The sequence below is a fragment of the Hydra vulgaris genome, chromosome 11 (assembly GCF_038396675.1).
Source record: "Hydra vulgaris chromosome 11, alternate assembly HydraT2T_AEP".
Lineage (NCBI taxonomy): Eukaryota > Metazoa > Cnidaria > Hydrozoa > Anthoathecata > Hydridae > Hydra > Hydra vulgaris.
This window is the reverse complement of record NC_088930.1, coordinates 16,790,950-16,818,727: the sequence shown is the minus strand read 5'-3', so window position 1 is coordinate 16,818,727 and position 27,778 is coordinate 16,790,950. Positions and strand designations below refer to the sequence as shown.

The following is a 27,778-nucleotide window of genomic DNA, read 5'->3' as shown; positions in this document are numbered from 1 at the left end:
GGGATCCCTTTAACAAATTTCTTTCTTTTCTCGACATTTGCATATATGAATTAAAATATGTTAAATTTCTGAATTTTTAAAATGATTATTTCTTAAATTTCTAATTGCGGCTTTACTACTACTAATGATTTTTTATTTAAAAAAAATTAATGAGTAACAAATAAAAAAAATATGTTAATTTTATTTACTTTATTTAATAAAAGTTTATTATTTTATTATTAAAATTGTGTCGCTGTATATATCGTTTATTAAAAAATAATCGCTGCAATTTAACTTGGATTATATTAAAATAAAGTTTAACTTACGTTTTGTGCAAATTTTTGATGCAGTTGTTATATAAAATTTAATTTTAAGTTAAAAAAAAATATTTAGGAAGGAAAACCGAAAAAACAATTGTGATAAAAATGAGCTAATTTTTTTTAAGAACAAAAAAAATTTCAATATTGAATAATATTTAGTAATATTTTTTAATAAATTTGACAGTTTAGTAATGTTTTTAAATAAATTTGGCAAGTTAAACTTGTCAAATTTATTTAAAATAAAGCTAATGCTAGGCATTAACTTTATTTTTAATAAACTTAGATATACTTTTTAAATCAAAATTAAAAATATATATATTTAAAATCTAAATTAAATTATAAATTTTGTTTTATCAGAATAAAGTTATATATTTTTATTAAATTAGTTTTCAATTAAGTCATATATTTTTTAACAGAATTAAATTATGTTTTTATGATCTTTACTTCAAGCTTAAATAATCAATCATTACAATAAAATAAAAATAAACTTTTAATTTTATTTGAGTTTTTTTTAGCGCTTGTATAAAACATAATTGTCATTCAAACTTTGTAACAAATATTTTTATATAAACGTCATTTAAAAGTTAATGTGACTTTTTTTAAAATTAATTACTTCTTTTATCCTACCGATAATTAAATAATTTAAAAGTTAAAAAATGATTAAAAGTTGCTTAACCGAAATCGCTTAGTGCTTACGTAAAATTGCTTAAGACGTAGGTAAATCGCTCTATGCGTAACACTTTAAAACAAGGCCTGATTTATATATATACACACACACTCACACATATATACAGTGCTCGAAGTGGGATAGAATGCCATCCTGTCACCTTTTTATAAAGTATAAACCATCCTGCCACTTTTTTTTAAGTCTCTATATATAACAATGATTAGACTGAACGGTATTTTTAATTTACTGAATATCATAAACCATCCCGCCACTTTTTTTTAAGTCTCTCTATATGACAATGATTAGACTGAATGGTATCTTTAATTTACCGAATATCATAAAAAAGTAACATCCTGTTACTTTTTTTCCTTCAATTTAAACACTATATATATATATACACACACACATACACATACCCTCATATAAACTTATATACTATATATAAAGAACTTATTTTCTCATACAATAAATGTAAATTCAGACATTGTCAGAGCTATATATTTATTACATATTTATTTCCTTGTTATTTCTAGTGCTTCCACGCTGGAAAAATGGAAATCATAAAGTTTCCATTTAAGTTTCAATTTAAAATTTCAAACCTAATCTTCAAGTTTACTTTTTTATAAAGTTCTAATAATTTTACACAATATCTTAAAAAAAGACAAAAAATTTTCATTTTTGTCTTAAATCATGTGTTTTTTTCTTGACCCATTGAGTGCCGCAAGCTATGGTTGTAACTTTTCCATTAAAGTATGGTGAGTCATGATTCTAGCTTTAAAAAAACCTACCAAAGCATTTGATTTGACTTTCAAAACACTTTTTAATTATTTTTTTTTACTCTCTTGGTAATTTTTAATAATAGCCATTAAAATGTACATATAAATACTATGTAATAGCTAACAAATTTATTTACGTGACAACTAACACATACAATGTTCCACCAAATTCACACACGATTTGTACAGTAAGTTCATAAACTTGTGAAAATATATGCAAATATATTTTAATCAAGGCATAAAAATCAAAAATCATGAAATCTTGCACAAGATCAAAAATTACAAAGCTGAAAAAATAATGCTACAAAATCTTACAAAAGGTGAAAAATCATGCAAAGAGTGAGCACAGGTTATTTGTATCATACTTATAACATTGCATTTGTCAACTGATAAAATCAATCATTAGTTGAAACAAAACAACAATTAAGTTATGTGTTAATTTAAAAAGTTATGTGTTCTATTGCGATTATATTTAATTTTATTTGATTTAAAGTTACTTTCATTCATTTTGCATTTAACAATTTTTGTATAATGTATGATTTTTAGGTCAGTTTTAATAGTTTAGACTTTGTAGCAAAAGTGTTAAAATGTATTGCCAATGTATCAATGCCAGATCAACCATGAGCAAAGCCTGTAGACAATAATGTTTAGAAGAATATTATAATTAGGGTGGTTCTAAGTAGGTCACAATTTTTTGCAGTTTAGGGTAGCAGCATATAAGATTTGCAAATTTCATATATAAAACAAAGGTATGTTTTATATATAAAAAAGTTTAATCTTGGCATACAAGGGGTCACATTTTTTCAAGTTCTATTATAAAATAAAACTTGAGGCAAAATTTTTTTTTAAAACTAATTCTTAATCACTCTTGTAAATAAAAAGCAGATTTTATAAGTTTTTTGGCCACTCAACCCTTACAGTAACATTTTCTGTGTTTAAAGGCAAAATTTTTTAGATAACATTTAAGGTAAATTTTTTTGTTGTTGATTACAATAATATTTATGGATGGCACACATGGTTAATGGATAGCACACATGGTTAATGGATAGCACACATGGTTGATGAATGGCACACATGGATGGCAAACATGGGGTCAAAATACAGTCAAAATATCAATTGTGACACCCTTAAACATTTAAAAAATAAATTTTATATATAAAACAAAGGTTTGTGCATCTTCTACTCCAAACTGCAAAAAAATGACACAATTTGAAACACGCAATACAACATTTTAGTTTTAAGGTTGTTTTTTAAACAAGTTTTTCTGTTTTTATAGGTTTTTCAAATTGATCAAAGAAAGTATTTTGATTAGAAAAACAGACAAAGATTTAAAAGCTAATTCTTTTAAAAAATATCTTGTTTTTCCTAAACATTAAGAAAACTTTTTTAATTAAGTTTTATTAATGTTTAAAGAAAAATTATGTTTTAAGAAATATTTATATACGTAAAATATTTTTTTTCATATACCAAATTTAAATTTCATTTGTACTTTTTGTTACATTTATATTGTTTGAATGATTGTTAAATTGTTTTAAAATTAAGTTTGATTGTGGTAATTTAAAATACACTACTGATGCAATTTTAAGTAACTGAGTTAAATTATAATTAAATGGGTTATGCTTTTTTGTTACGCCGCCTAATCTCGTACATCTATATATATATTAGGGGCTATTACCGTTTTTGACAGTGTCGACCGTATTTGGACGCCGATTTAATTGCCACCCAAATTAAAAATTGAGGACTTTTTTTTTTAAAACGTTTTTCACGGAAGTATTTTTTTTTGCAAAAAAAGGATATTCTGCAATATTTCTGCTAAATTTCTCCATAACAGGGGGGGGGGGGGGGGTCTACCACCGCCCAAATTTTTTTCCTATAATAGCCCCTATAAGTATGTATATATGTATATATATATACATATATATATACATACACATATATATATATATATATATATATATATATATATATATATATATATATATATATATATATATATATATGTGTATGTATATATATATAATTTAATTTGTGATTTGTTATTGCTCTGTTCTTTAAGATCATTGAGCAATCTATTTGTAGAATGCACTAACACAATATATATATATATATATATATATATATATACACACACACACACACACATACACACACACACACCCACACACACACACAAACACACACACACACATACATCCAAGAATGCAACCTGCCTCTGACAGTAGTACTTTTTGTATTCAAGGTTTTAGTTTTGAGAGAGTAGATGTATGTAACATTAGTACAAGCTGAATCGACCAACACATCTATATAGAGTTGTGTTGTCTTTAATTTTAAAGATAGGATCTTCAAACTTTCACCTGTGATGAAGCGATGATTGCTATATAACTGGCAAAAGTTTAATTATCCAAACTTTAAAATTAAAGGCACATGATTCATTTAAAGATAAAGTGGCTAAGACTAGATCACATGACAAACACAGGGTGTTTTACCCTAATCCAATTATTTGATTAGATGTTAGTTTATATAAATGAAGCACAAAATAAGCATTGTGATTAGGTCTTTAATATGAACCCAAAGTTGAATAATAGTTGCACCATAGCAACAGCATATTGCCAGAAACTATTAGGATAAAAGCAAACATTTTAAAACTTATTGAACCTTGTACATTAGGCATTATATTATATTAAAAAATTTTTTTTTAAGTATGTCAACTTGAGTCTCAAAAGAATTTATTTTAAAGCTTTACAAATAATAATCATTTTATACACAGATTGTTATTATTATTATTTTAGTTTGTTGCATAAAACTATGGTTTTTAATTTAAGATGAAAAAATTAATTTTTAATTGGTTTTTTTTTAATTTTTTTTAGAGGTGTTTTTATAAAAAAAATGATTTTTAGATAACTTTTCTTCTTTTGAGACAAGTAGACATAATTGTGAAGAAATATTTTGTTGGTTATATTAGGGACCTGTTTAATGTTTAAGGGTTTTGAGCTACCCCTAAAAATAAATTTTATAAGGTAATTTTTGAATTTTTGGGTTCTTATATAGAACACATTAAGAGGTGAGATAAAAAAAATTGTTTTAAATGGTACCCCTAATAAGTACAAGATAATGTAATTTTCTATCGAAAATAAAATATTTATAGCGTTTACCAGTATTTATGCTGCTTTATGTTAGATTTGTTTTATCAAACTTGACTAATAAAATTTTTTAATCAGAGATTGTTTACTGCCTGAAATTAAGCTGATTTAAACAAATGTAAAACTTCTACTGGTTAAAATATTATTTAGAGAAAACTTCTAAATAAACTTATCTAATAATTGATCTTCTATTTTGTTGTTCGGCATCAGAAATAAAAAATTTTCTTTATGATATTGAACAACAAAGTCCCTAAAAAAATGTTTCAGGTTGTTTATAAATTTGGAAAAAGTTTTACTTTTTAAAATAGTTATGATTTATTTAAAGTTAAATTTATTTATGTAAATTATATAAAGTTAATTTAAATAATTTTAAACAAATTTATAAACATTTATATAAAGTTAAACATTTATTTTTTTAACATTAAGATGTATATTTTAAAACATTTAAAGATTTCTTCTTCATTTTTTCTCAATTTTTTTTATTGTAAACAATATTAATAATAGTTTTTGAGTGAAACTAAATTTATACTTAAACATTTTATAGTCTAAAAATAAAATAAAACTTACTGCAAAGCAGTAAGTAAATATTTCTTGGTCGTTGGATTTTTTTGTTTGGTAGCAAACTCTTATTGCTTTGTTCATATAGATTTTCTTTATTCACAGATACATTGAATATTGGTATAAAAATCTATATTTAGTGTTGCCATTGTTATGTTATTATAATTTAATTTTAAATTTTTATCATTGACTTTATATATGATTTAATTTTGTTTTTAATATTTAAGCTTTTTTTTTTTAATTATTTACAGTTAAGTATTGATTGTATCATTTGTTACTTATATTTGATATTTTATATTTAGAATAAAAATTATATATAATTTATTTAATATAATTATTATAATTATATTTAGAATAAATGTTATTTATATTTTATATTTAGTATAAAAAAATAATTTTTAATAAAATCTTTACCAAATGATTTTTTACTTACAAATTTTTACTTGTCTTTCAGATTTTTTCTGTCAAAAGTATGGAATATGTAGAATGTTTATGTTGTAGCATTTTTAAATTGCTATCAAATAAATGTTTTTAAATAAATGTTAAAAAAAAACTCAATACCCTGTTTTGACTCTTTTCTTTTTTTTTTACCTAATATAAAAAATATTCTAAAATGAAACATTAATATTGAGTTTAATCAACTTATTTGGCTTGATCTTTTTTATTATAACCACTTCCTCCCCAGTCTTAATTTTTATTAAGATTGCTCAAAGAAATCAAAATTTTCATTTTAATTTGAAATTGTATGAAATCTTATATCAACATGTCTCTAGTTACCAATCATGAGAGTTTGTTATTGTTACAGTTAAAAAAATGATCATTGGTATCCTCTTTTTTGAACGGTCGTTGAAACTTTTATTATCAAACAGAAAGAAAAAAAAAATTTGTTTTTACAACATTTCAATAAAATTTGGATTTAAAAGATAATAAAAATTATCCCTTTTTTTTTTTTCAAATACTTTTGATAAAACAGATTTTTCTTGATGATAAAATAGTCATATTTAAACAAGTCATTTTTAGCTTTATTAAAGTTCATTTTAATCTGAAGAATTACCAATACAATGAACCATGAATGGAATGTTTAAGTATTACATTTGATATATAATTAATTTATAAGTTTTTTAAACTCTGAAATTTTTTTTTATATTTTGATAAGTTTTGTCTTATGTTAAATTTTATATAATTGCTCTATCTTTAGGTATTGTTTTTTTTTCAAAGAGATTAACTAATCTTTGAAGTTTAATTGGTTATTGTTTAGCATCTTATATAATATACTTGTCATAAAAATTTAAAACAAACAATTTTTGTAATGATATTTATTAAGTCATTATATTATTTGAATATAGTAATCATTTTGATAACTTTATTTTTTCTAGTTGGAATTTGTTCTTGCTTTTAAATTTTTCAGCATCAAGTTTTTTTAATCTTGTTTCATTAGATTTTATTATTTTATTATAATTTCCATGTGTTTCTTATTGTAACAGTAAAAAATAAAAATGAGTCTTTTCATGTTTTATCCTCAATCACATACACAATTCCAACCCTATGAAAATATTGAGGTATACCAATCTGATAACATAATTATGCAGGAAGCTATTGAAAGGGAACAGAAAAATGATTATCATAATGTCAATGTGCAAAATAATGTTAAACTTTCAAGAAATATTTATAACAGCATTTCAATCAAAGTAGCTAAACGTTATTGCATTCAGGTAATAAAGCATAGGTTTATGTTAATTTTTATCAATATTTTAATGTATTGTGTGTATAAATGTACAAATGGGTAGTAACTACAAGTTATAAATATCGTGCATTTTTATTTAAGAAAGTTTGTCTGAACTAATGCTTTTGATTTAAATTAATTAAAAGTTATTTAATTATATAATTCAGCATTTTAAGGAAGCAGTTGAATTCAGTTATAGCAGTTTTATTTTGAAGCAAAATAGATCTAAATTAAAAAATCAAACTGTTTTGATCTTTATCAAAACTTTTTAAGTTAAGGAGAAGTGAATTATGTAATTGATATATAAGTAGGTGGTTTGATAATGTTTATGAATGTAAAATGTTAAGGAATTTATTATTATTGTATTGAATTCATAATTCAATACAGTAATAATAAAGTAAAAATTATTAAATATGAAATGAATTTTTGTTATATAAAAAACAGACTCACTAATTCCAATTTTTTTCTCTTCAGCCTCCAATTTTGCAAGCATGTTTTAATGGAAATGCTGATGAAATACGCTCATTGATTGAAAGAGGAGCAGATGTAAACTACCAGGTTTGTTATTAAATATCAAAATGGCAAAAAAAAAGTGCTTAATTTGTATTAAAATTTGAAGGTTTTTTTTAATTTTTTTTTTTTAATATATGATGCAAAATTTATCATTCTTTCAAAAAATACATTTTCTACAAAATACTTACTAATTGTACCTTGAATAAACTTTCATTCAATTTTTAAATTTTTTAAAATTGTTTTTTATATTTTTGACTTTTTGTTTTTTCTTTTTCTGATTCTTCAAAACCAGAACTTTTCATGTGATCTAGATCCTCTGATCTAGATAAAATCTTTAGCTGAAATTTTAATTGTATCTTCCTGAAATTTTAAAATTTTATTTTAATGTTCCTTAATCATAAAGATTTCAAATGTACTAAAAATATCACCTAGGAAGATTTTTGAAATGTTTTAGTTTTTAAAATTATTATTATTATTATTTTGCTTTTTTATAAGAAAAGAATGATAATATAATGGAGATAAAACAAAATTAAGTATGGAGTTTCAAACAAATTTGTTTTGAATTTTTTCAGATTTTACCCGCTTTTTTGTGAATCATATTTAAAACAAATTTGATAAAAATTGATATTATAATAAATTGATATTAATGGCAGTTCTTACTAACTAAGGTTGTAAGAACTGCCATTATGCAATTCTTACTACCTTAGTTTGAATATATAGGTGTATGTTTAGCATGTTTTCAGATTTTCTTACTGTCACTGACAAATAGTTGTTTGCTCAATAAAACAGCAATTTTGTTTGTAAAAATTTTAAAAATAAATTGTAGAGGTATGCACTGTAGTAGCACTGTGTGTCTGTTTGACAACATTGAAGTGAGTTTATTTACATTCTATATTATATATTGCCTATACCCACAATGAGCTTTGAACTAAAGGCGTTTATTGGACTGCATGCAAGATATGAAAATTTAACTGTTTTTGCCATGAAAAATTTCTGCCATGTTATAAATGCAATGAAAAATACTTTTTAAATTTGTTTAACTTGAATAAAACTGTTCAGTGACTTTAAAAAATATATATATGTTTTATATAAATATCATAAATAGAAATAAAAAAAAAAACTTTTTAATAGGATTCTGAAAAACGCACCCCCCTTCATGCTGCAGCACACTGTGGAGAAGTCGAATGCCTTAAGGTTCTTTTATCTCACGGTATTTTTTTGTTGTTGATAAATGTTATTCTTTGTGTTTTTATTTATTTATTTTATATTCGTTGATTTATATAGAAATAAAACATTGGTTATATTAGGTGCTAAGGTAAATGTAAAAGATTCTAGATGGTTGACACCTTTGCATCGAGCTTGTGCATCTGGGAGTGAGGTTATTTTTCATTATCTTTTTGAACTATTTGACAATTTAACTGTATGTAGGTTGATCAAAAAAAGTTTTAAAAACTTAAATGATAAGCTATGTTTGTATGTTTTTCAAGTGTAATATATTTATATACATGCAAAGATATATAAATGTAGCATTAGACAAACACTGATGGTGTTATAATGAAATAGGTAGCTTTGGTTGTGTTGTATGTCAATTGACTGAGTATCTAAATAGAATATGGGAGGAAATGCTGCTACATCAACTGAGGGTATGAGTTAGGGCAACTGTTTTTTCATTAATCTTCATTTTTTCTTTTTCTGAAAAATTGTGCTCAAAATATAACAGAAAACTGTGTCCTTAGATACATTATTCATTGTATATATTTGTATACATACATGCATACATACATACATACATACATACATACATACATACATACATACATACATACATACATACATACATACACACACTTGAATGATTGTGGAAAATGTTTTTCCATAAACTGTCATTTTAAATGGAACGCTGATAAACTAAACTGGAAAAAGATAAAAAACTTATAAAGTATTAAAAAAAAAAAAGTATATTTTTTTAATAAGTTGCTAGCTCAAACCAAAACCCTTAGTTGATGTGGTTTTCAGTAAGAGTGGTTGCTTGCAACCTTTTTGGAAGTGAAGTTGTTTAAAAAAAAAAACTTTTAAGTTTTAGCATTTTAAATTAAACTCTCTGCATATTCTCCTTATTTAAGTCAATGTATGTTCACTCCAGTGCAGTTATCTATAAATAATTTAGGGTTAGAGTTCAGGGTAGTTATAATAACCCATTAATAATAATAAAAATAAAAACAAATAAAAATTATATAAAAAAACAGTATAAAACCATAAAAAGACAAAAACATTAATTAAAACAAACTGAAATGTACTTCTGCAACTATTTGATTGTTTGAACAGTTATTTAACTATTTGGTTTTGAGTTAAATAACTTTTTTAACTGTTTAACATTTTTACAATTATTAGTCGTGCATTCGTATATTATTGGAGCATCAAGCTGATGTTAACTCTCGTGATAAAAATTGGCAAATTCCTCTTCATATTGTTGCTGCTCACAATTATCTTCCTGCAGCTGGTAAGATCTAATGTTTGTAGCATTTATGTATAAATAGTTTTTTCCAGGTTATTTTGGTGATTTTGTTTTGTATCAACAAATACTATTAAAGATTTTTTAACTCAATAAAAAAAAAATTTATAACTTTTATTTATCATAGTTTCTGTAGAATGTATGTATGTATGTATGTATGTATGTATGTATGTATGTATGTATGTATGTATGTATGTATGTATGTATGTATGTATGTATGTATGTATGCATGGATGTATGTATGTATGTATGTATGTATGTATGTATGTATGTATGTATGTATGTATGTATGTATGTATGTATGTATGTATGTATGTATGTATGTATGTATGTAGGGGAAGTTTGTGTACCTGGGGCTGGGTTTTTTTAATGCCCTAATTCAGACCTCGAATCTGTCTAAAAATGGCGAAGCTGATATGATCACCTCTCTGAACTAATTACTTTGTGTTAATATAGGTGTAATAACTTAAAATATAAAGGTCTGTCATGTACAAGGGTTTAAAAATTAGTGGCTCTAAGTAGAATAAGCTTTTTTTTAATTGTACCTAGGGCCACCAGCTATTTTCTCTGAAAAGTTAGGTTTAATTCCATAATAAATAGACAACAAAAGATGGACACAAATTTTATTTTAGATTGTTTTATCTTAGATTGTTTTCAACAAATTTATCTAGTGTTATTTGGAATTTCCAACATTTAAAAATGTTTCATCTTGATAGTTCTGAACAAAATTGATGAATAGATTATTATGCTTAAATAGGCTCTATGCTTAAAATAGTAATCCCAAAACGGAAAACACTAAATCTGATTCTTCAAAGTGCTGTTTGAATAATTTTTAAAAATTCTAGACCTGATTACGGCAAGTACAATGTAATTTAATAACAAAAATTGTTATCAATTAAAAATTTGTAGGGTGTACCAGAATTCCATTCTCATCAGAATTCTGGTGAGAATTCTGATGAGAATGGAATTCTCCAAAAGTCTAAAAGTCGCCAAAATTTGGTGACTTTTAGTTCATTCAATTACAATATTTCAGGCAGAATGCCGGAATTTATTTGTTGCCTTTATTTTTTAAGACACAGATTATGTTAAATGAAAAAATCATTGTCTATTGTCATGGCAATGAAGAGCTATAGGTAAACTTAGGTAAAAAATAAAATTTCTAATCAAACACAATGTAATTTGCAATGATCAATTATGTAAGGATTTCTGGAAGTTTAGGAATATTGTGGTGCAAAAAGAATAGCTCTCCAGTTTTGGGCAACAAACTAGCTCTTTTTTCATCCAAAATGTTACCTGCCTCTTAGAATAGTCTCATTTTAAATGTTACTTAAATTTAAATAGTTAAAAAAAAAATATGTAGGATGCCTATTACTGTAAAAATTTCAATTTTAACCTAAATGGGAAAATATGAAATTTATGTACTGAAAATGCAGATTTTCAGTACATAAATTTCAAAACTTTTAATACATAAAATTATAAAAACAAATAAAAACAACATATTAGATTTAAATAAAATAAAAATCAAATTAATGAAATAGGTTTTATATATATTATAGGTTATAAATATATAATATATAGCCATGATGGCTTTCACTTAAATCTTGAAGGTAAAAAATAGCACACAATTCTTGTTCTGACTGGAATTTTATTAACCATTTAAAATTTTCATTTCGGTACAGTCCTAATTTGATGACATTTTTTGTTTGGTTAGTTCTTATAACTTTAAACTTAAATAAGATATAATAACTATAATTATAATAAATGATAAGCAATAAACTTAATTACTGCTTAAATTTTTTTTTTTCTCAAAAAGTTTTGAATACATGTTTAAAAATTTTTTATAGGAATAAAATTTCTAGAAATTTCTAATAGGAATCCATTATTTTCACGCTAGTACAAACAATGTGTACACAAACATGTATGTGTACATGTACACATAAAAAAAACCTCTACACAAAAATGTTTTCATACTTTAAATTTATCTGTCAAGTGTATATTGGCATAGTGCTGTAGATGTAATATTCATATTTTAAAGCGCAACTGATAGAATTGCAGGTTCAAAGCTTTCCTTAGTGTAATCTTTTTTTTTTAATTTTAATGATTTCTTAGTAGTTTTTTTTTTTTTTAACTGTTATTGCTGTTTATTTATAGTTATGTTCATAATTTATTTTCATTTTTCAAATTTTCATAAAATAAGTGCAACAATGCATACATCGACTGATATAGAAGTAGCCACATTGGAATATATTAATTTTTACAGTATAATTAATATATGGGCAATTCCACGGTTACTTACAGGACATTTTGATTTTTGTAATGTCACATTTTCAAATATATATTTTTTATTTTAACAGATTAGATGTTTATATATGTATGAATCATCCCAAAATCATTTATTTGTTTTCCTTTATATTGAAATTTTATTCAATTATTTTAAGTTTAGGAATTGTAATTGATTATATGCTGTGTTATTTATACGACGCAAAAACATTGAATATTTAACCTACATAAAAAGGCTTCTTAACCTACATAAAAAGGCTTCTTTTAAATTGAAATAAGTAGTTATCATTCTGCGTAAAACTATTCAAAAGATTGTTTTAGCTATTTATTTATATATCTTAAATCAAATTAGTTATCGTTACTAACGGGGACATAAATAAACACTTGCGGGACATAACTTATTAACAATTAAAACAAGGCATTATTTTATATAATTAGATAATATTACATCTACTATTTTTTTCACAGCATATATTTCTTTACTCCAATTTTTGAATTGGTTGTATTATTCTAAAAAAACAAAAATATATTGTAAAAATTTTGTCAAAACAATCAATTTACATGACAAATATTCAAAAACATGATTGACAAAGTGCATAATAACCTCAATTTTGTTATTATTTTTTTTTTTTTGCTACATTTATTTTTGGAGTCGCTGTTTCAGACTTTCAGACTGAGGAATATCGTTCTAATTGGATGCAATCATTAAAAAAAGAAAAGTAATGAAAAGTGGAAATATCTTTTACTTTATTTGATTTCTAAAATATATCTTGTATATTTTGTTCAATACTTCTTTGATGAATATGTTCAGATAAAATTAATGAAATTTGAAATTTTGGGCTAAACAACGTGATAAAAATCTTCAGCATTGAAAATAACAGCTTTTCTGGTTAGAACCTGATTAGAAGCAATTCTTTTAACAGTTGCTCCTAAGCCATTTATAGGTCCTTTACCATGACTAGTTGCACTGTAGTTTCATTTTATAACAATACTTTTATTGAAGAGCTTGACCACCCACTATAATAAATGTGTTTTTAAACTGACTTGCAGAACCATCTGTCCAAACTTTTAACTCAACAACTTCTTTTGGTAGGCTTTGAACTAATTTATCAAGAATTACTAATGTTTCTTTATTTCATGAGTTTTACAATCACTAACAACTGCATGAAAGTATTTTATGTTTTTAATCCACATTACAAAAGTAAAAATAGTTATCTGCTGTTGATTCCAGTATGCATTTTGAACTTCATCTTGAGAAATACATTTATAATTTTCAGTGTAATCCATTTGTAACACTGTTATACTATCCACCTCTTTTTTGCTATTTCTGTCAGATTCCAAACTTTTATGCTACTGTCTTTTAATAAAATTATAAGTTAAAAAGGATGGCATCAGTAAGCACAGGTGATCGTACAAATGTGCCACTGAATTACTTTGAACCACTTGCTTCATTCTTCCGTTATCATCTTTCCATTGTTTTCACTCATTAATAGCTTCTTAATTTATATATATATATATATATATATATATATATATATATATTATATATATATATATATATATATATATATATATATATATATATAAATGAGTATTGAATAAAAAGAAATCTTTTTAATACTTTTTTACCCGGGATTTTTTAAATTTGTTTCCTCAGTCTACTTTCTTATTGGTCGCATAATATTTAACATTCAATGGTTAGATTGAATTGTTTTTTTAATTTAGCCTGATTTTTAGATGCTCTCCTACCTCAAGTTAGCAATGTTAACATAACAGATAGGGCTGGTCGATCAAGTTTACATCATGCTGCCTACAATGGGCATGCAGAGGTTAGATTTTATTTAGATATATATTTTTTTTTAATGAATATATTTTAATAATAATTTTATACTTAAAAAAATTCAATGTTAACTTTTTAGATGTTGACTTTGTTATTGTTTCGTGGTGCAAACATTAATGCTACAGATAAAAAAGATAGAAGACCTATACATTATGCTGCTTTTATGGGTAGGAATTTAATAGTTTTTTAAAAAATTTATTCTTTAAATTTTTTTTTTTTTCAGGTGATATTTTAATACATAATCATAACAACTTTTACCTGTTACCAGCTGTTCTTGAGTGCTAACTGAATTCACCAGAGTACTAACTAAATTACTTCTCTTGATACTTTGTCATATTCCTAAAATTTTTCTTAAACTTGGCCTACAATATGTATTGCATCTGTTGTTCCTTTTCCTGGTTCAAAATAAAACTGGGCATTATTGATAAACACACTGTTTCTTTTTTTCTTTTTGGGAATAAGTGTAATTTATGTCATTCTTATCAAACCATATATTGTTATTTTTCTATATTTTTTTAGAAAAACCTTGTCTATCAAGAAAATAATATAGTAAGAGATAATACAAATAAATGTTACCACCTGTTTTTGGTCTTTTTTTGGTTTTGCTCATAATCTCTGATAAAAAAAACTCAAAGTAGTTCAAAGTATTTATAAATAAAATTCAAAGTAATAATGGCTCACAAGTAAATAAGAAACAAAAAATAAACATATATAAATATGATGTTATAAATAATAGTCATGTTTTATTTTTATTTAGGTCATTCAGAGATAATTCATAGATTAGCAAGTAATAACGCAGACTTGAATTGCGCTGATAAAAAGGTTTTTAATTGAGTTTATAGTTTTTATTTATGTTTATATGTTTAATTCTTTTATGATTTATATATATATGTATATATATATATGTATATATATATATATATATATATAATATATATATATATATATATATATATATATATATATATATATATATATATATATATATATATATATATATATATATATATGCATATATATATATATATATATATGTATATATATATATATATGCATATATATATATATGCATATATATATATATATGTGTATATATATATATAGGTTTATATTCCATTCTTTTTTTATTTATTTATATATATAGGGTTATACTCCATTCTTTTATGATTTTTTCAGTATAGGGCTATCATCCATTCTTTTATGATTTATTACATTATTTTATCATTTATGTTTATATTTAGGGTTACACTCCTCTTCATGCTGCAGCATCTATGGGGCAGGCTGAAGCATTATCTGATCTTTTAGATCTTGGGGCAAATGTAAGTCTTTATAATTACATAAAAAAAATTTATGCAATTATATACATTTTAAATTACAAATTATGACAAATAACTCCTGTCCAGAGTTCATTTTCTTGCATAAGTGTATTGACCTTTAAGTGTGTATAGTTGTTTAGTTGCTCATATAAAAACTATTTAATTTTATAAAAGCTTGTTTTTAAGTTAATTTGCCTGGTTAAGTTTGTTCTAAAAAAAAGAAACTCAGATAAAATAACATCAACTGAAGTTTATTCAAAGTGTTTATTATACTTTGAATCAGCATAGTTTAATATTTTAGTTTATTTTTTTAGGTAAAACTTCAAACCATGGCAGGAAATACTGTATTGCACATTGCTTGTTTAAATGGACAAAGTGGCATTATTGTTGATTTGATGTTGCACGGAATGGAAATAAATGCAGTTAATCACAAAATGCAGGTTTTATCATTTTTTTTACATTACTTTAATTTTAAGAATTTTTTTTTATTCAAGAATGTGAACTTCCAAAAGGACTCACATTTTAATTTGTTTTTGGTCTCCAGTATCCAGTACTTTCAATTTACTAACTTACAATTCCTAGCCACCATTTTACACAAGAACTCCAGATTTAAAATTAAAAGTTCCTGTACCCTAAACAATTTGATTTTTTTCTTTAAAGTAGCTTGTAAGTTTCCTGATATTTTTAGAAGTTGTGGCACCAGAGACCAGAAATATGTAGTGATTTTGTAATTTCTAAAACTGAAATCTTTTTTCGGAAATAGTATCGCTCATTTTATTATATTAGATTGTTTAAAAATGAACTGTTTGTGATTTATTTCCACTCCTTTGAGATCTCAAGATAAATAGTAAAAAAAAAATTACAAAAGCTTTTATAGTTATGTGTAATGCAAGTCAACTTTTATTTAATATCAAACAAAGGTTTGCTTTAAAACTGAAATTAATAACAATGCTCTGATTGTTTTTTTTGAATTGAAAGGGTTTTGTTTTTATAAAAATTTTATTAAGCTTTTCTTACTAATGCTTTAATTAGTTAAAAATGTTTATGTTCAACAATGCTTTAATCAGTAAAACCATCAAATTTTAAAATATTTGTATAGTACTAAAAAATGACACATATAAAATTGCTTTCACTTGTTTCTGACTTATAGATAAAAAAAAATTCAAAATTACACATGTCTAATACCGCAATTTTATTATATCATAGTAGTATTCTTTTATAAAATTATTAATATCAAGTCTCCTAATTGTAATTATTAGAATAAAATTTTCATATATAATTAGAAATAGTATTAATGATATAATTAGAAATAATATTAACTAGTATTTTTAGTTATTTTAATAACTAATGAATATTTCATATTTTAATAAAAATCTATTTATTATATATTTCATTACTTATTATTATTATATAATAATGGAATATTAAATTATATATATAAATATATATATATATATATATATATATAATATATATATATATATATATATATATATATATATATATATGTATATATATATATATATATATATATATATATATATATATATATATATATATATATATATATATATCACTTTTATATAGTTTCAGGTAATGTTTATTATACATAAGTTTACTGTGTTCATCCTGTTTTGTTTTTAAGTCTGCATTGCATATGGCCTGTGCAAGTCATGCTGGTGGGGCGTGTATTGATTTATTACTTCAAAATGGTGCTGATCCAAATATGGTGGTAATATATTTTTTTCTTTTTACCTTTATTTTTTTAATATTTTTTTATTTTCTTTAAATAGTTATACTATTTTATTTACTATTTTTATTATATTTTATTTTTTTATTTTTTAATAGACTTTTTAATAACAACAAAATGCAGAGTTTTTCATTCTTTTTTTAAGGATTCATTTGGTCGTACATCCATTCACATTTGCGCTGTACATGGTCATGTATCACGAGTACGTTCACTGATTGAGAAAGGTGCAAATATCAATGTGCTTGATAAGAATGGAAATTCACCATTACATTTGGCTGCTAGACATGGTCATGAGTTGTTTGTACTAGAATTATTAAGCAATGGAGCAAACCCATTTGAGTGAGTTTTATTTTTTTAGGATAGTCAAAGAGTCAGTTCAAAAAAACCTTCTTTTTTTTCCAGTTTAGATTGATTTATTTTATAAATAGTAGTGGTGTAGTGGTAGAGTGGTAATAGTGTAGTGGTAGAGCGCTTGCCTCATAAGCGAGAAGTTCCGAGTTTGATCCCCACCACGTCCCTGGTAGTACCGCCCTCAACTTGTTTCTCTGCGCAGTGGCCTTGTTCTTCGAGGTTCGTGTTTCGGAGTTATAGAGTTGAGAGAGGGTTGTAACCACAAAAATTAGCCTCCTCGACTGCAGTGGCCCTTTCAGCCTTGGGGAGGTGAATAATTAACAAAAAATAATAATAAGTTTTTAAAAGTTTACTCAGTTAAATAAAATTACTAAAAAATAAATAATGGTGAACTGAATTTGATTTCTCTTTTAAATAACAATAACTTTCATTTGAGTTTTTGCTTTTCAAAAAAAAAAAAAGTTGTTTTGGTTACAATAAGGTAACCAAAATTATATTAAATCAAAAAATAGTTGCTAACACTTTAATAGAAATAAAGATTTAATAGAAATTAAAACTTAATAAAAATTAATTTAAATATTACATTTTAACATTTATAAATAGTTGCTTGTTTTAATTTGGTTCTTAATTCTCCTTGTAACCAAACAAGTAAGCAAAAAATGCTTTAATAAAAGCAGATAATTTAATGAAAAATTGAAAACAAACTGTTAAGAAATTTTTATATAGTTACCAAATTATAAATAATTTTCAGTGTGGTAATAATAATATCATAACTTTTTTTTAAATTTTCATTCATGAAAATGAAGCAAATATTTTTTTACTTAGTAACCCATCAAAAAAAAAAATGAAATAATGAAATCAGTACTCATTAATTTTAAAGCTTACACAAAAAATTTTAATTTTAAATGTTTTTTCATTTGGAGTTTTTTTTTTAGAACTGTTTTTTAACATTTTTTTTATTTTTTTTATGATACAATCTGTCACTAAGTATAACACTTAAAAGTAATTTGAGTTTTTTATTGAAAAAAAAATATATACATATATATATTTTTGAATAAAAATCTTTGATTTTAAAATTTTATTTATATGACAAAAGACCTTTCAAACAAATTGCAAAAGGTTATGTAGGGTTCTCACATAACATGTAGAGTCAAAAAATATTAAATGCAAATATATTTAATGATTTACTTTTTACATATTTATATTTTATTCAAAACTTTTTTATTAACTATGAAGTAGTTTAATATTTTAAATTTATAACAAAATTTGTTTAAAATATTTTTTCTAAGACGCGGAGAGGATAGCATGACTGCATTGCATATGGCAGCATTAGGTGGCTATACAGGATGCTGCCGTACACTAATTGCAAATGGATGTAATGTAAATTCTATTGATGGTAATGATCGAACTCCATTGCATTGTGCTGCATGTTCAGACAGTCACGAATGTTTACAATTGTTGCTCAAACAAGGTTTTAGTTTATAAACTTTATAATTTTAAAGAATTTCTTATTAAATTATTTGCTACTATTATTATGCTTAACATGTAGGTGCTGAATACGACCTTTCTGACAAGCTTGGTAGAACACCATTACACTATGCTGCAGCATATATAAACCATAAATGTGTTAAATTTCTTTTGGCAAAAGGATGTGTTGTTGACAAGCAAGATACGTGCGGCTGCTCTCCTCTACATTATGCTTGTGCTAAAGATAAAGATGGATTGTAAGTCATTATCTTAGAAATACCTTTAAATAAATATTTATCTACTTATGAGTATACATTTAGTGGTATCATTTATTGTTAATATACGCATGTATATGCAATGCATATATAGTGTGTGTGTATTTTTACATATGTTTATATGTGTGTATATATTTATATATATACAACCCTCAGAATTAGGGTCGGCAATGCCGAATGCCAACTGACCTAAAAGTGCTTGAGGTTGGCAAAAAATTGCAAACCTCATTTCTATACTTTATGGTAAGACCTGTGTTAAAAATTTTTTTGCTGACCTAATGCCAACCTCTAAAAGATTGAGGCAAGTTATTACTGACCTCATTTTTCCTAATTCCGAGGGTTATATATATATATATATATATATATATATATATATATATATATATATATATATATATATATATATATATATATATATATATATATATATATGTATATATATATATGTATGTATATATATATATGTATATATATATATATATATACACACATACACAGGGCTCGAAATAAGCGCAGGGCATCGGACATTTTCAGGCACTTGTCCGGTAAAAAATAACATCTATTGGTCATTTTGTCCGACCCATATTTTATCAGCATTTATTTTTTAATCATTTTAGTTGTTCCAAAATTATTTATAATTTTAGTATTGTATATAAACTTTATTTTCTGAACTTTTTATTTTTTATACAACAAAAATTAAAGTTGAACACATGGCTATGTTAATAAAATATGTCATTTTTTTAAGTTAATTTATTTTTTAAAAGACGCCGAAGCATTATGATTTTTTGAATTAAGAAGCCTGGTTTTTATCATTTTTATCATTTAAACTATTTTAGTATTTATTTTATTTTTTGTCTGATGGTTTTTATAAATTTCAAACAAATATTTTAGCTTTTAAGACCCCTTTTAAATTTTTTTTATAAAAATTTTAACATAATATTTGTATTAATGCTTATAGAAACTAATTGGTACTTTTTATTACACTTTTAAAATTGAGTTGTTATGTAACATTTGTTTTCGCGCTAAAAATTTTCGCTACTAAAAATGTTTATAAAATTAATCCTAGAAAAAGTTTGAAAAGATTTATAAAAAATACATACAATATTCTTTATAATTCAAATAAAATAGGTTTTTTGTGAACATAATTAATTTGTTACTTTATTTAATAAAGTAATAAATAAACTTAATAATCTATGTATTTAATATATATACATAGTAACTTATGTATTTAATAACTTTGTATTTTTATTATACATTTTTATTATATATTTAATATATAATAAAATATAGATTAAATATGTAATAAATATTATAAATTTAATATATATATATATATATATATATATATATATATATATATATATATATATATATATATATATATATATATATATATATTAGCCAGTGTGTGTGTGTGTGTGTGTGTGTGTGTGTGTGTGTGTGTGTGTGTGTGTGTGTGTGTGTGTGTGTGTGTAGACAGACACACACATATGTATACATATGAACAGTTCTTTAAATAACAGTCTTCTGACAACTTTGTATAATATTAATTTTTACCCAACATAGTTATTTAACAAATGCACAATTATATGGGACCCATAGGCTTTGGTCCTCTATTTTTTTTAGTTAATGTTAATGATCTATAGAAAGCATCAACACTGTCTACTCTCATTGCTGACAGTGCCATTTATTTTATGCTCATAGCAACAATTAGTACTCTATTCTAGGTAGCAAACAAGGAACTAGAACAAATATCAAATTGGCTTGGTGCTAACAATCTATCTTTAAGCATTATTTTTAAATTAAGTTTTCATTATTCTATTATCATTAAAATTCATTCAATTTTTTTTTAATTTAATTTCAAAATTAAGTGCTCTTACACAAACAAATTACTTGGTGTTAGATGAAAACTTATCTTGGAGAGATCATGTTAAATTGGTGTTTTATTAGATGAAAACTTATCCTGTCCTGGACTAACTGTCATGTAGAGATCATGTTAAATATAATAGCAATAAAATCTTAAGAATTATTTTGTATATAACTTGTCAAATCTTACTAACCACTCTAACTCAGCTGTATCCTGAAAATTTTACATCTAAAGTAGCTCTATTTGCTGACAACTCAACTTTATACCCTTGTCTTGACAAAAAATGTTTGCTTTTTAATCTGATCTTTCTTCTGTAACAGCTTAAGGCATGCCTTGGCTTGTGGTTTTTAACTCCAAAATAATTCAATTATGATGTCTGTTACCTCAGTTGCTTAGTTATCTCAGTTACTTTGCAAACAATTATTGTAATATTGTTGATATTCTTATATTGACAAACAACAACCCTCTCACTCTCAGACAAAGTCCAAAAGAATGTTATAAATATAGCTCGACCTGCTTTATCTCCCAAGTTTAAGCCACTCTCTCACTCTCTTTCTGTTTTTCTGTAAATACTAGTCTCTAGTTTGATCAAACAAACTTCATTCTCGCTTTGCTTGTCATTGAACAAAGTTGCATCCCTTTACTGTATCTGTCCATCCATGCTATAAAAATTATTTGTTCTAGTTAGTTTGTTTGCACATCAACAAAACCTCAAAACTCTCACTCGTCTTCATGTTTTTTTGATCATACAACTTACAACTTTTTAAGTCTTCAGTTAACCATTTTCTTTTTAACCCTATCTATTGTTTTTTAGTAATTCATTACCACATAAATAGTGGTTACTTGCAACCTTGTTGGAAGTAAACCTTGTTTATAAAGGTTCATGTTTCAGAGTTTAAGAGTCAAGAGAGGGTTGTAACCACAATTAAGTTGCCTCCTTGACTTGAGTGCCCTTCTCGAAAGTTTTAAATTTAATGTACATGTTTTTTTTTTAATTATCATTATAAAAAAAACATGTACATTAAATTTAAAACTTTCGTTGCATACCATGTATGTATGTACTTACATACAATTTGCTATATAATAATTCGATTTTATTTGTATGCATGTATGTATGAATGTATGTATGTATGTATGTACGTATGTACGTATGTGCGTATGTACATATGTATGTATGTATATTATGTTTATGCTTAATAACTAAGTTGAATAATAAGAGCATAAAACTTTTAGAACTGTTGAACTTCTTTTGAAAAATGGAGCTGATGGGAATAAGCAAGACAAGCGTGGTTTTGTTGCACTACATTATGCAGCACTAAATGGACATAAAGGAACAATTCAGATGGTAAGCCTCCAACATTGCTTTTAAATTTTTTTATTTAATAAATTTTTTGCATTTAATAAGTACTGTTATTTAAAAAAAAGAAGATATTATTAAATAAAGATGTATGCACATATAAATGTAAACATTATATGTACATTATCTTTTAATGTCATCTAACTTAGGTAATCTTGTTAGGGTAGTTACAAACTAATTTAAACTCAAATATCTTTTCAGGCAATGAAAACATGCAGCACAAATTATTTACTTTTAAAATTGTTTTCTAAGAAGCATGAGAACTCTTCTTATTTATGTTTTTAAAAATTGTGCCGTTTATTTTATGCAATAATTTCAAGATTTATTTTCAACCATATTTAAATTTATAGTTAAAAACCATAATCTTATACAATAAAACCTAATATAATATTATTTATGTAATATATTCTTTATTATAAAAATTTTGCTTCTTTTAAGAAATTCCCGCATTTTACCTGTTGAAAATTTCTTCATTTACGCATTCTGCATTTTACCCATGGACAGTAAACAAATAGTAAAGCACCTTTCGCTTTTAATCATGCAATTACTGCACCAAATTCATCCACTGATTTTTTAAAGTGTTTTGAAATTGTTAATGAGTTATTTAAATTTGTGGATGTGTTTATTGTTGAGTTGTTGTTTTATTTGGTTCTTTTATTTTTCCTTAAAAGGTTAATTTTTTGTTTTGCTTGAAGGTGTGCTTGCATGTTGTTTAAATGGTAAAATGCATTTATTTTTTAACAGTTTTAAAGCTTTACAATTAATGAATAACTGCTGCTTTTTAATTGTCCTGCTTTGCCCCACCTACTTGCAAAATATAGAAATTTTTCTAATCTAGAGTTTCGTTACTTTGGTTGTCAAAGCTTATTTTTTAGAAATTTTTTCCGTTTTCTTATATCAATGAATTTTAGGAAACTTATAAAAAACAGTGTTCACTATGATTAGTTTAACCGCAACTAGCATTTGTTTCGTAAGTGTCCCATATGCCCCCTTCTACTCTACTTATCGCATTGATTTGGGGGAAAAAAAAATCTGTTTTCTTCTGTCTGTTTGATTGTTCTCATTTTTAAGTTTTTCACTTTTTTGATTTTTTTAACTTTAAAAATCTTTATAGAATTAATTAGTTAAGTGAATAGGGTATGTACCAGAGACCTAATGGAATTAGTTTTATACAATAGGGTGCAGTGAATTTTAGTTTTTTTTACAATTCATTTAGCCTGGGCGTGCAAAAGTTGTCTATTCATTTCAGAAATACTCTGGAAAAATATCAATGCTCTAGGAAATTATCTTGAGGTGCCTCAAGACCTTTAAAATTTTAATGGGTCCCTAATATTATATAAAAAAAAGTTTTTCAAAAGTATGTCATGTTGGGTTTCAAAAGAAGCAAAATTTTATAAAAATTTTAAAAATAACAAATATTTTATAAAAAAACAATTATTTTTAAAAAAATATTGTTATTTTATAGTTTATTGCAGAAAAAATGAAAAAAGTTTATTTTTTTGATAATAATTTCAAAAAAATCTTAAATAATAATTTTCTAGAGTATTTCTGAAATGAATAGACAACTTTTACACACCCAGACTAAATGAATTGTAAAAAAAACTAAAATTCACTGCACCCTATTGTATAATATACATAAATTAAAAAAAAAATAGTTTTTTGTATTGGGTAGACGGGCACACATTTTTTAATGTATTTTGAAATGCCTTCCTAATACAAATAATTAATGTACACAATGCAGGGCTTAGAATCTATTAGCTTTATCTCCTACTGAGAATGCCACTAAAATAATATTGAGTATCAAAAAACATTGGAAATATTTCTTTATTTTATTTTAAACTTTTTTGAGAAAAATGCTGGTGATATCAGTGACACTGATACGCCGGTGTAATAGACAAAAAAGATACTTACATAAAAACTTATTTTCACATAAAACTTGTGAATAGTAAAATAAAATATCCTGAAATAGTAAAAGTAAAGTAAAGATAAAAATTTGAAATATAACAAAGGCTTTATCTTATAAATATAATTACAGAATTAAGGAACAATTATCTTTACTTCATTGGAAACACATTAGTTCTAATGATGCTAATTTAGCCTATAATTCATTTTTAAAAACACTTTTTGAAGTTATTGTTAATGTTGGTGACTTTAATGCTCATCACACAGAATGGCTTGGCTCTAGTGTCAGTGACTCTGCAGGCGTTAAAGCCCACAGCTTTTGCCTTTCACAATCCCTAACTCAAATAGTCAACTTTCCAACTTGCTTTCCTTACAACCCGAATCATTTACCTTCTCTACTTGACTTATGTCTTGTTTCTGATCCTAGTCAGTTTCTCCACATTCACCCTTAGGTGCTTCTGATCACAGTTTGATCTCTAGAAAACTGTTTTTTCTTCTTCATCTGAATCCCCCTATCATCATACCTCATACAACTACCTTAAAGCTGACTGGGACTCTTTCCATGATTTTTTTTGTGGTCCTTGGATAGAAATCTTTTGTCTTCCTGCTGGCAAATGTGCTTCTTACATAACTTTGTAGATTCAGCCGGCATGGAATCTTTTATTCCCTCTCAACGATTCCAGGTCAAGCCTTACTCTTCTCCATGGTTTTCCTCACATTGTGCTGATGCAATTGCCAATTGAAATGATTACTTCCATATCTATCAGCAAAACAATTCTCCAGAAAGCAGACGTCTGTTTATTACTGATAGAAACTCTTGTAAAAAGGTTTTGTCTAACGCCAAAGCCCGCTATTCTCATGTCATGAAATCTGTATTTCATCACAAAAATTATGCTCTGTTGACTTCTAGAGAATCTTCTGGAGTATCAATAATAAGGACAAATCTGTAATTCCACCTCTGTTGTATGGCTTAGACTTTGTCACCACGTAAAGACAAAGCTGAATTGTTTGCGAAGAACTTTTCATCAATATCATCTCTTGATTCCACTAGTTCCTTTCTACCTGGTATAGCTGTCAAACAGGTTGATCCATTGCTTGACATTCAAATCACTCCAGCTTCTGTATCTAAAGTGATTTCTTGCTTAGACTCTTCTACAGCTTGTGGCCTAGACAACATACCTGTTATAGTCTTGCAGAAGTGTTCTCCGGAGTTGTTGTCTATATTTTCAAAACTTAACAAGTGCTTATCAGAGTCTTGTTTTCCAGCCTGCTGGAAAGCGGCATCTGTTATCCTTATCTTCAAAAATTCTGGAGAGCAATCTGTTTTGTCTAACTACCGTTCCATTAGTCTTCTTCCTATCATAAGCAAGGTTTTTGAATGTTTAATTAACAAACACTTAATTTCTCATCTTGAATCTAATAACTTACTTTCTGACCATCAATATGGATTTCGATCTTCTCGTTCCACTGCTGATTTGCTAACAGTAATAATCTATAGGTTTTATCGTGCATTGGAAAGGTGGAGAGGTTAAGGCTATCGCTCTTGACATTTCTAAAGCATTTGATTGAGTTTGGCATGCTGGTCTTCTCCGTAAGCTTTCTTCTTATGGTGTATCTGGTAACATCTTTAAGATTATTGAATCCTTCCTTTCCAATTATAGTACAAAAGTTGTCCTCAATGGACAGCACTCTTCAAGGGTTCCTCAAGGTTCAATCCTTGGCCCTATACTCTTTTTAATTTACATTAACGATCTTCCAGATATTCTCACATCTAAGGTGGCATTGTTTGTTGATGATACTACTATTTATTCTTGTCATGATAAGAAGCCAACACTCTCTGATTGCTTGTAGGGGCCATTTGAGCTTGAAAATGATCTCACTTCTGCTACAGCATGGGGCTCACAGTGACTGGTGAACTTTAGTTCAGATACAACCCAATTTTTTCAGCCAATCGTTATTGCAATAATTTAGATCTTCCTATATTTATGAACGGTAATGTACTCGATGAGTCATCTACCCTTCATCTTCCAGGATTAACTCTTACTTCCGATCTTTCTTGGAAGCCATATATCAAATCTATTGCCAAATCAGCATCCGCTAAGATTGCATCTCTTTATTGAGCTCGACACTTTCTTACTCCGGATTCTTTTCTGTATCTCTATAAATCTCAAATCTGGCCTTGTATGGAATACAAATACTATAATGGGCACTGCTCTAAAGAGCTAGCGTCTCTTGTGCCATCTACTAAAATTCATTCTCATGTTACTCGTCATTCAATTAAGTCTCATCCTTTTACTGTGACTGTTCTTAAGTGCTCCAAAAACTCTTATTTATCTAGTTTTTTCCCTCGAACATCAGTTCTTTGGAATTCGCTTCCTTCGTCTTGCTTTCCTGATTCATATAATTTCGTCTGGCTTTCCTGATTCATATAATAATCTTTTAAGTCGTCTGTCAATCGCTATCTTGCTCTACAATCTTGATCTTTTCTCTTCCAGTAACTTCCAACACTAATAGTGGTTGCTTGCAGCCTTGTTGGGAGTAAAGATGTTTATCCATAAAGAAAAAGAAGTGAAATTTTATCCATAAGTGTAGTTTCTTATTGGATGAATTATCGTGGTTTTTAAGTTGTTTTTTTAATTTATACTGATTTTACCAGTAATAAAATTATAAATTTCGATTTGAAACCAGTATTGCTACCTGTAATGTTGTGTACTTTAATTTTTTTATACATAGTGTATTGTGTGAAAGTTTTGAGTATATAATGTAATATATGTACAAATATGATTTCATATAAAAATGTTCCATTGTTTTTAATGTCTGCAATAAAATTGTTTTTAGTTATTAGATGTTTTTGAAGAAAAAGAAAAAGCTGGCAAAAAGTCTGATACAGTTACATCCCTTACTACTCCTTTGCATTTTGCAGCATTTTATGGTCATGAGCAAGCATTATCTGCTCTTATGCCTCATTATAAAAATCTGAATGCTAATGATGATAATGGTTGTACTGCACTTGATTTGGCCTCATATGCTGGTCACACAGGCTGTGTAAATTTACTGTTAGCAAGTGAAAGTCAGACTGATGTTTTAGTTTATTCACATAAATCTAAAAGGACAGCTTTGCATGCAGCAGGTTAGTTAATAATAATATTCAAATTGTTTAATTATTGTTCTAGTAAAGAATTATA

General features: G+C 25.6%; 1 protein-coding gene across 8 annotated transcripts in view; it reads left to right on the top strand.

Annotated features, from left to right (window-relative positions):
* Positions 1–27,778, top strand: part of LOC101235774 (serine/threonine-protein phosphatase 6 regulatory ankyrin repeat subunit A) — an 82,335-nt gene that overhangs the window by 34,288 nt on the left and 20,269 nt on the right. For 7 of the 8 annotated variants that reach the window (XM_065810294.1, XM_065810295.1, XM_065810293.1 and 4 more), the window contains 15 exons: positions 7,638–7,721; positions 8,808–8,886; positions 8,984–9,054; positions 10,068–10,176; positions 14,206–14,297; positions 14,388–14,475; positions 15,066–15,130; positions 15,550–15,627; positions 15,939–16,064; positions 17,270–17,356; positions 17,520–17,713; positions 19,015–19,196; positions 19,275–19,449; positions 22,568–22,679; positions 27,432–27,723. In XM_065810294.1, the coding sequence (XP_065666366.1) occupies positions 7,638–7,721; positions 8,808–8,886; positions 8,984–9,054; positions 10,068–10,176; positions 14,206–14,297; positions 14,388–14,475; positions 15,066–15,130; positions 15,550–15,627; positions 15,939–16,064; positions 17,270–17,356; positions 17,520–17,713; positions 19,015–19,196; positions 19,275–19,449; positions 22,568–22,679; positions 27,432–27,723 (1,834 nt within the window). Of the gene's footprint in view, positions 1–6,896; positions 7,153–7,637; positions 7,722–8,807; positions 8,887–8,983; positions 9,055–10,067; positions 10,177–14,205; positions 14,298–14,387; positions 14,476–15,065; positions 15,131–15,549; positions 15,628–15,938; positions 16,065–17,269; positions 17,357–17,519; positions 17,714–19,014; positions 19,197–19,274; positions 19,450–22,567; positions 22,680–27,431; positions 27,724–27,778 lie in introns of those variants that run through there. The other variant, XM_065810292.1, reaches the window with a different exon arrangement.